We start from the raw sequence: 11,277 nt of genomic DNA, 5'->3' as shown, positions 1-11,277 counted from the left end.
CAATTATTACACCGCAAAACCAGTTTGATTTTGAATTATAACTGATTGCCGCTTTAAAAACCTGGATATTTCTTACCAAATCTCTCACTTTCGGAAACTCTCATCCTATTAAATTTCATCATAAATTAGTTTTTACTCAATATCTTTCATAATAAACTTAGCATCATTTGGCCCAGTAAAATGCATTATACCATATGTTCAAAATTATTATATAATATATATTGTAACCCTCAAAAGAAATACAATTCTGTTACATATATATTAAATAATATATGTAAAACATCTACAATCTCATGCTGCATAAATATGATTTATTAATTTTAAAAACCCTTTACCACTTAATCTAAAGTATTTTATTCATACATATTACATTCAATATTTTTGTAAAAGTATATTATTGAAAATCAAATAATCATCTAGTCATACATACTGCAATGTATTTTGGTGTGCATTGAATGGTTATTTTATGCTGAAATTATGATTATGGACCTATTTTTAAAATATGTTTGTAGTGTATAAAGAAATATGTTAAATCAAAAAAACTTAACATAAAATAAGAAGAATATAACATTTCATTTGTGCTACAAATTGTAACAAATATTTTTTTTTAAAGATTAGAAATAATATTCAGTATCATAGGTAATTTTGACACTATTCTATAGAATTTTTATATACAGCAAGTATACCATTTTAGACTTGAAGTTAAAAGTAAAATTCTAATTGATTTATAATGTAAAATTCTGTTATTTTGTCAGAATGATAGGAAAAACTGAAACAATTATTTTTATTATTTTGATAATGAGTATTATCATTAGCAACAGAAGTAGAAGTTGTTTAATATTGGCATGATAAATAGTATCACACATTCCATATGTAATACACATTTTTACTTGCTAATGCAAATATATGAAGTGCCCATAAATTAATGTAAACTTTAATTATTACATATTAATAATTTCCATTCTAAATTTACAGTACTCGTCAAATGATATTAATGCATGGAAAAATGTGCCTTTAAATCTTAAAAATGTGTTGCATTGCACATAAAATTGAATCATTAAATGCATTGTATTGCACATAAAAATGTATAATTTAGGTAAAGTGCATAAATGTATATTTGGGGACGTAAAAGTTTTAATTACATAATTTAAATATTTAACTCTATTATACATTTCCTATTTCATAATTATCTACACTTTATTCACATTATATAAAAGAAGGTTTTTTATATTCATATGTAACAATACTGATTTTTTTGTGACATGGGAATAGATAGGTAATTAAATGTAAAGCCACAAACTTAACATAGATTCATATATCAAATATTATTTTTTCTTATTATTATTATTATTATTATTATTATTATTATTATTATAATTTGAATCATTATATTTCTTGTTGATATATGCTGTATAGAGAAATTTTATCTAAATTTAGAATTTCCTTATAATTTATTTATTTTAAGAATTTTAAATGGTAAATAAGAAAGATAATATATACAATAGCTAATGGGTTGTGTTTTATATGTCATCTTAGATTTGTAACTTAAACTTTTGTTTATAATATTTTTAAATTTTGCTAAAATGAGTGCTAGATTTCTAAAACACAAACATATCCACAAATGAATTAGAAGTTTTCCTTATAAAGAAAAACATTTGATGCAATAACTTATACATACATATACCGGTATTTGTTTAATATATTGTGATTACTAAGTGTGTGTGTGACATTTTTACAGGAGAGCATTTATGTCATAAACATTGAAGTTTTACCTACAACTGAAACCACATAATCATTTACAGTACATGCACATTTCTAGGAAATTTTTTAATTTTGAGTGACTATTGCAAGGAATTTTGGGCAATGAAATTTACAAATCAATAAATGATCCTTTCCTAAGTAACTGCTTTCACCAGTATTACCCTCTGTAAAACTAGGTATTTAAAAATAACCATTCTAATAAAATGATTATAAATTAGTGGATTTACATTTTGCACTATTTCTAAAGCACCAGTAGTTTTTTGATTTTAAGGAAGAAGAAGAATATCAGATTTTTCAAATTAATAAATAATATAAATGCTACTATTAGTCTGGTAATTTTTAGCAGCTTTTTACTACCATTCAAAGTTCATAATCATTACAATAAGCAAACTTTATATATGCAGCCTAATAAATAGTTATGTTGTAGTTGTTATGCTACATTATGAGCAAAAGCATAATGGCTTAATTCAACCCAATACCTGTTACTGCCTAATATTTATTTATTCACCCTCAGTCAATCAAAATCTTTATTTTGCATTCTCCAAGTTATATGACAAACTATACAGAGCTAGAGTTTGTAAAGAACAATACATAATAATACAGTAGTATTATAGTAGTAATATAATACAAAAAGAGAAGATCTTTCTACAGTTCTTTAGGTTCATCTCTATGGGCAATGTGAGTACATTGAATGATCACGCACATTAAGGAGAATTTACCCATTGGGCACTGTGGCTAAACCACTAAAACATTCATTGTGATCAGAATCTGTTATAAGGATATTCCAACTGTATATACCTGCATACTACTAATATGCGATTCATCCGGCCTGTCAACTTTAAGGAAGAACTATTTTTAATTGCCCTACTCATTACATTCTTGCCATAAATGACCATTCATTTGTACTATTATAAAATAAAAATAAATTGGCAGATTGGGGTACAAAAAAATATCAAATGTGTGTATATATATATATATATATATATATATATATATATATATTATTCACAGACATAATACTGTAGGTACTGTAACTGTATTGTGTGATGATCTTAGCTGTAGAACTTGAAGAGTTTAGGATGAAGCAGTTTTAGTTTCTGTGTCATACTGTATCTCGCACACACTACAATGGTGGCCTAGTCTTTAAACAGTGCCGATTTTTACTATTTTGACTATACCAAACATAACATCTTGTAATAAATATTCCTAAAAGGGAAAAAATATAGGTGAAAGTTGTTTTGCAAAGGGAATGCTTCTATTTGAACAGCTTTTTGTTTTTATTTTTATTTTTTTGCTTTTTTTGCTTTTTTGATGGTTTTGTGACTATGTTTTTAGAAGCATTATAATTAATGAAACATTGCCTAATACTTATAGCAAGGGTTGATAATGTTCACCTCTTCCAGATTAGAGATGGTTGAGCATGATGGTACAGCTAATACAGTGCAGAAATTCTTCCACCTCTTAACTAGTCTATAATAAACATTTGCTTTCAACCTACAGTAAATAGTGTTTATGGCCATACAGTAGGGTTCAACTACCACATGGAGTACCTGTATTTACAGTATATTACTGTAATTACCTATTTAAAACAAATACCTGCAAACTATAAATTGAAGATATGGTTATTAGGACACATCTCTAACTGCTAGGTATTTCACCAACATGCTATTTGATAAATCTTGAGACCGAGTGTCACATTTTCAGTTTAAGAAACAGGATTCGCAGATACCTCTTGTACTGTACACCTGACATATCTGAACCGTGGCATCAAGCATTGACCTCCTCTGCTTTGTTTGTTTTTTAACTAGCAAACCTTCAATTTCCTTAAGACAGAGGCAATATGGCAAACAGGAATTATTCCATTTTAGATACTGGAAGCAATTCCCAGTGCAAAAGACAGAACATGGACATACTGTATGAGTTGATAGGTTATTGAGGTGGTGCTGACGGTTTGATAGCGGGCTCCCGATTTAGATATGTTGCCCAGTAGACTAAATTAAAGATCCCGAAAAGTAATGGAAATGCTATTCTTGATAACCGGTCAATTTTGCTGACACTGTTGAATGTTTTCTTGGGTTCTGCAGGCTTTGGTTTTGATTCAATATCTTTTGGTTCTATGGTTGCACTTTTTGCAATGGTTGCCAGGCCAGGGTCTCGAGCTATCGGTGGGTAGTTTGCTGTTGCTGATGCGTATGTGTTATTCTTCTTTATTAGAGGATCCTTCACCTTTTTCGGCTAGATAATAAGAAAATGCATTAATATCAACAAACAATTCAGATGAATAATGTTAAACAATTTAAAATATCTGTGGATGTAGAGAGTCAGCTGGACATACCAGGTGCCTCTGAATGAACAAGGGAATGTTATAGGGGAAGAGTAAATGCAATGTTTATGGATGCATTTTTAAAAAGTGTTAGAGAATGCCATTGTTATCGCTCTTAAAAATATATATATATATATATTTTTATTGAAGCAATAAGTGATAGGATCAGTATTATTCACTAAAATAGACACTTCCACAGGACTCAATCTGCCCAAGTAAATGATTGCAAAGCAGAAAAAGGTACAGCGAATACTCAAATGGCAATTTAAGGAAAATGATCAAATTCTAGTTAAAATTCTGTCACAATGACGGCTTCTGAGATGTACTTTCACTTTGAGCTGTGACAGTTTTTAACTTTCACTTTGAGTGGTGACAGTTTTTAGACCACACACTTTCCACCCCACCCCCGGTCCCTATTTGCTCCTACCTCCAATCTTTGTATTCACAGATCCCTCTCTCCATAACCAGCAATTTTGAAATCAGTGTCCCCTAAAAAATAGCTTTCACTAGCTTTTTGTTATGACATCTTTTAGCATACAATGGAGTAATTTGGTACACCTAGTGGCCTCTAGTGGTCACTGGTGGTACTTCACCTCATAGAGGTGAGTAGGTAGGCCTATATATACACTAGACAGAAGAACAATTACACACACCAAACAAGACAACAAAGACACTTTAGAAATACTAGAAGAGGGTGTAGAGGAGGTGGTTCATGTAAACAAAACCAAAAACGCAACAAGAACAACACACCAACAGGAGAACCAGACCAAACAGGAATCTTTAACCTTAGCAACATAACATTAGAAAAAGAGATACACAACCCTACTCATTAAAGGGTTGAAATTCGCACCCACAGTAAGTTTAAACAAATTCGAGACATACATAGATTTACACAAATTCACCAGGAAGTTATAAAAGTATTACCACAAAGCAACACCACACCAGCAAAAAAGAACAAGACTCAGATCCATACAAATATACACAACTACACCCAAAATCACATTTTGATCCACAATACATGAAAGGACACCTTATTGATACTTTCGAAACTTTGGTAACACATGACTTAGAGCAATTTAGACCAGACAAACACAAACCACGACTCAATCTCACGAGGATAGAATCAGAGACATTAAAAGAACTGAAAGACAATAGGGATCTAGTGATCAAGCCGGCAGACAAAGGGGGAGGTAAAGTGCTATTAAACTAACACAAATACATCAAACAAGCTTTAAGAATTCTGAATGACAAAGACACTTACGAACCACTACCATCCAACCCAACAGAAACATACCAGAAAGAATTGAAATATTTACTACAAGAAGGCAAAGACATGGGAATTTTGACAGAAAAAAAACACAATCATCTAGTCAACCCCAACCCAGTGATACCCATTTTCTATTACCTCCCTAAGGTACACAAAACATAACACAACCACCAGGACAGCAGGTTATATGAGGCATTAACTCACTAACATCAAACATGTCACAATACATTGATACTTTTTTGTAACCAAACGTGTGTATAAAGAAATCTCACCTTAAAGACACAACAGACACAATTTAGACACTACAAGAGATACAATGGGAAAAGGAGCTATGGTTATGCACTAGAGACATAACCTCATTATATTCAGTAATACAACACAACCAAGGGATAGAAGCCATCAAACATTTTCTCTTAACTGACCCAGATATGCCACTACTTCAATCTGAATTCATCATTGATTTCATCCCTTACATTTTAAAACACAATTGTTTCTGGTTTGAGGACACCTATTACAGACAGATTAAGGGGACCGCCATGAGGGCCAGATTCGCCCCCAGCTATGCAAACCTAGTCTGTCACGATCCAGGTAAAACAAACACTATTTTTACCTTTAAAGTGTCTCTCCAGACGGTCACTGTGATCCAAGTCTGGATATCCTCAGTATTGTTTGTGTGCAGATCACAGCACAGATTCCCCACAGTCTCTCCAGTGATTACCTGACGCTGCAGCTGTAAAGCAAAACCTGCAATCTTGCCTAATGCCTCAGCTCACTACAGCTGCTCTTGTTATAGGCCTCAGCCATGCAGCAAGGAAACAGACTTTCCCAGCCAATCCACTGCAGTTTCCCTCCTGGGTATTGGCCTGCCCATTTTCCTCCCACCTGCAGGTATAAAAGTGCTGGAAGGACTCCTGCACTTTGTCAGAGTTTCCATTGTCAACCTTTCGGTTAGATGTTCCTGTGTTCCAGTGCTAATACCAGCTCTAGCACAGCCTGACTCCCTACAGTGCTCTGGCATTGTCTCCTGCTGCTTCCAGGCAGTCTACAAGCCAGCTGTTCCCATCAGCTACCATTCCTATTGTTCCCCACTGCATCCTGTTCTGATACCTGTCACCTGCACCTGTTTGCTTCCAAGTTCCTGCACCAGCATTCACCTGCACCTGTGTGCTTCCAAGTACCTGCACCAGCGTTCACCTGCACCTGTGTGCTTCCAAGTACCTGTATTAGCGTTCACCTGCACCTGTGTGCTTCCAAGTACCTGCACCTGTGACCACCTGCATCTGTGTGCCTCAGTGTCTGCACCTGTGACTACCTGCAACTGTGACCACCTTCACCACTGCAGATCTCAGCTATCCACACCTATGCCCCGGTTGCTGTCATCTTGTGCGTCCAGGCCTCAGTGCACAAGCTGTATCTGCTCTGTGCTTCCGGCACCTGCACTCCAGTGGTCCTACTCCGGGCTTCCGGCACCTGTGCGCCTGTGGTCCTACTCCGTGTTTCCAGACACCTGTGTTTCTACTCCATGTTTCTGGCACCTGTGCTCCAGTGGTTCTACTCCGTGCTTCCGGCACCTGTGCTCCTGTGGTCCTACTCCGTGCTTCCGGCACCTGTGCTCCTGTGGTCCTACTCCATGCTTCTGGCACCTGTGCTCCAATGGTTCTTCTCCATGCTTCCGGCACCTGTGCTCCAGTGGTTCTTCTCCGTGCTTCCGGCACCTGTGGTCCTACTCCGTGCTTCCGGCACCTGTGCTCCAGTGGTTCTACTCTGTGCTTCCGGCACCTGTGCTCCTGTGGTCCTACTCCTTGCTTCCGGCACCTGTGCTCTAGTGGTTCTACTCCATGCTTCCAGCACCTGTTCTGCTGTGGTCCTACTCCGTGCTTCCGGCACCTGTGCTCCAGTGGTTCTACTCCATGCTTCCGGCACCTGTGCTCCAGTGGTTCTACTCTGTGTTTTCAGACACCTGTGCTCCAGTGGTCTCTATTCTGTTACCAGTTACCTGCACCTGTAATTCTGATATCAGTTACCTGCACCTGCAATTCTGATATCAGTTACCTGCACCTGCAATTCCGTTACCAGTACCACTGTCTTGTGTTTTCTTCAATAAACACTTTTTATTATAATTTCGCCTTGTTGTCCTGGTCACGCCTTCGGGCCTTCCTTCATGAGTGAGTGGATGTCTAAAACCCTTTACGGGCTCCCAGGTTTTAATACACCTGCCTCTACGCCTGAGTCTTCCCAGGGTCAGTCCCCATCCTCAGGCGTGACAATCATGAGCAAATGGGAGTACAATCACATTCAGGCAAGGCAAGAGCTGGGGGAGAATTTGGTCCTATGGCGGAAATATATAGATGACATCCTCTTCATTTGGAAGGGGGATGAGCAAAGTTCACAGACTTTCACACAACAACAACCAACATAACCTTATCTTCAATACAGAATATAGCCAACAAGAGGTACATTTCCTGGACCTTCTTCTTTGAGAAAAACACCATTTGCACAAAAATATACCACAAAACCTGTAGATGTAAACAGCTATATTCTATCAACCAGTGGACATCACCCCAACTGGTTAAGTAACATTCCCATAAACCAATTCCAACGCATAAGGAGAAATTGTTCCAATTTGAGAGGTTACGAAACACAAAGATTAAATTTATGTACACAATTTCAGGACAAAGGTTACAGAGAATAAGATCTCACAGGAGCATACCAAGAGGTTACAAAAATAGACAGAGAATCCTTACTCACATACAAACAAAGAAATCAAACAAATAGTGAACAATTCAAAACAGCATTTATCACACAGTATAACCAAGACAAATCAAAACTCCAAAAAATTCTCAATAGACATTGACATACTGTATATTGCTAGAAGGCAAAATACTTAACGACATCCTTCAACCCAAATCCAAGATTATATACAGAAAGGCACGCGATTTAAAACAGCAACTGACACACACCCATATGACACCAAAGACCAAGACCTCCCAAAGTGTAGGCTTTTTCCATTGCGGAACATGCATATACTGCAAAATGCAAAACACACACACCAAAAAGACCAGCACTTTCATTTCAAATATCACAAAGGACGCACAATCAGAAAACTAAGGACAAGAACAGGGGAGCACATCAGGAATATCAAGAAAGGCCTAGACACACACAATCTGTCAAAACATTTCCAAGATGTACACAACAAAAACCCTACAGACCTGAACATCATAGGAATCAAACAAGTAGAGAGGAATTGGAGGGGTGGGAACTACATCAAGAAGATAGATAAAGAAGAACTCAAGTGGATGTTCTCCCTTAGAACCTTACACCCCAAAGGTTTAAATATCGACAATGAAATAAAATCCATAATAACAGGCTGAACTACCTTTCCCTTTGACCCTTTATTTACATCCAATTACTCTGTCTATCTATAAGTATGGGCTACATCTCTAGCAGCCCCCACTTTATGGTGTTGGGTCATGACCCAACTTCTGTAATAATAAAAATAAACTAACACACCGCACCAGAACACAACTGCATAGAAAGGGCAAGATCTATCTATAGCCATTAACAAAAATGGCTGAGCAAGCTTCATGGTTAAATCAGTCAAACTAAGCATAAAATACAAAAAAAAGTGAAAATAGACTACTACCAAGCATAACCCTGCATGTAAAGTGTTTTTCCAGCATAGAATAACTGAACAGGTACATTGTGCCTCTAGTAGACTGTGTAGAGATTTTATGAACCTTCTCCATAACACAGAATGGAGAATTACGCCCAAGGTAAACATTTTAGACACCATCTCTCATATATACCTTAGTAAAAAATGGTATCTCATTAGAAACAATAGACTATTTCCCAAATCAAAAATGGCCACTGCTATAGACAATCCAAGATGTAATTTTTCCCACATCAAAGATGGCCACCGCTATACACAGTCCAAGATGGCCGTGACCCTATATAAAGTCCTCTGTACAGAGGCCCAGTACACCCTGAAGAAGGCTCAACTGACACGCGTTGGAAACTCTTTCACCTCATCATCACCATTGACTGACACCTTGAAAACCAAGTCTCCTCCCGGGCGGGAGTAGAGCCCACAGAAGTCGAGCATGGACTGTGATGCCGGGTGATGGTAGTCTCGCGTTGCCGCAACCCGGAAGTCATGTCCTGCCCAGCACTGTGGAGCCAGGTTCACCAAGAAGCTGCAACACTGACTGAGCCACGGCAGGAGCAAGAAGATCTGTGACCAGCGTGGGACTACCAGGACCATGGAAAGGACACCGATGGGGAAAACAGATGAGAGGTGCACTGCAGAGGGGACGGGACACCAGCCCCCAATACCACCACCCTCTGTCTTCACCCAACAGACTGTGCTTTCCATAGACCCTTGTATTACCACTCAGGACAACCAAACAGCCTTTCCCCCCACTGTTACTATAGCCCTGTTAGGGCTAATTACACACTTAATCCTTTATCCCTCATCCCCTGTATTCATTCTGCAATCTGCATTTGATTATTAATGTGGTGTTTAATAAATTGATATTTTGCACCCAATCCATCTTTCATAAAATTTATTGGTAGAATATTGGCATCCCATTTAGTGGTGACAATGTTAACTCATTGACAACCAGTCATACATCATACCAATTATCCAACACAAGCTGTCATATGTCCTAATGAGCACAGATTACAAAGCCCTCGCAATCAAATATATATATATATATATATATATACACACACAACACAGAGAATATAGGTGCGCTGACACCTGTAGTCCTTAGTGAGACAATCTGATTGTAGGTGTCCTTAGAAGCACACACTAGTCCTGGTATTTTTCTCGGACTGCAGCTCCCCTCCTGTGATCCCGATTACCGCCGGGTCTCCTACAACATCTCCATCTACAAAAATAGAGGGGGGGCCTGATAGTGTAATATTATTTGTAAATGTGTGACGCTACTCTGCTGCTGGAGACGCTGCTGGTGGTCCGAGCTGTTTGCCGTGTGTGTGTGCTGAGCGCTAAGTCACAGCCAGCCGGGAGAGCCTGTGGAGATCTTGAGGGTCCTGTGAGTCCATCTTTGCGAGCTGTCTTGCCAGTGGTTTATTGTGAAATCTTGTGGTAGCCAGCCCACACCAGAGGGAGACCTTGGTACGGACACTACTTTCTGCAAAATTGTTTTAATATTGTGCACACTTTTTGATTAAAAATGATATTACACCATCAGGTGCCCCCTCTATTTTTGTAGATGGATATATACATATATATATATATATATATATATATATATATATATATATTATACATATACATATAGATATCGATAGATTTTAGGAGGCAGTTGTAGCAAGTATACAAATCTAACTATGCTCATTGTGGCTACATATCAGCAGTAAGTGCCTGTTTGGTGCTCCTTGTGGCACCTGTGATACAGGCCATCAAGTTGCACCAGGCTGCCAGCTCATAGACTCTATAGGCTGCTGGTGCGGCTACAATACACGCAGACAATGGCGTGAATGCACATACAGATGAAGCGCCTCTCATTCAGTTGACAGCTAGTTATAGAATCGCCAACCTCCAGCCCCCGCTATCTAACAGAAGGGGCCGTACACACATGAGACGCTCGCATGCGCCGTTCTGATGGAGCTCTCTCTTGCATGCCCCGTTCTGACGGAGCTCTCTATCGCCTTCCACCACCTCCCTGCTGCTCCCACTGGTCCCTGCCGCCTCCCCATACCCTCCCTAACCCTGCCTGTTTAAAGCAGAGGTGTGTGTGTGTGAGATGCTTGCGCACCCCCATTGGATGGAGCACCTCTCCACCAGCATATGCCAGCACAGGGAATCTGGTGATTCCAAGTGCTGTTTGAGAGGCGCTCCATCTGTAGCACCATTTATGTTGCACCATTTATGTTACACTTACACTTAAAAAGGAGAAAATTA

At 38.0% G+C, this 11,277-nt stretch overlaps 1 protein-coding gene across 2 annotated transcripts in view; it reads right to left on the bottom strand.

Annotated features, from left to right (window-relative positions):
• Positions 1–294: 294 nt before the first annotated feature.
• Positions 295–11,277, bottom strand: part of GABRA1 (gamma-aminobutyric acid type A receptor subunit alpha1) — a 140,000-nt gene continuing 129,017 nt past the window's right edge. For both annotated transcript variants that reach the window (XM_083181408.1, XM_083181409.1), the window contains exon 10: positions 295–3,996. In XM_083181408.1, the coding sequence (XP_083037534.1) occupies positions 3,691–3,996 (306 nt within the window). In that variant the 3' untranslated portion in view covers positions 295–3,690. The remainder of the gene's footprint in view (positions 3,997–11,277) is intronic.

Source organism: Crinia signifera, chromosome 4 (assembly GCF_055691185.1).
Source record: "Crinia signifera chromosome 4, ASM5569118v1, whole genome shotgun sequence".
In the NCBI taxonomy this organism is placed as follows: Eukaryota; Metazoa; Chordata; class Amphibia; order Anura; family Myobatrachidae; genus Crinia; species Crinia signifera.
This window is presented reverse-complemented; position numbering and strand designations above follow the sequence as displayed.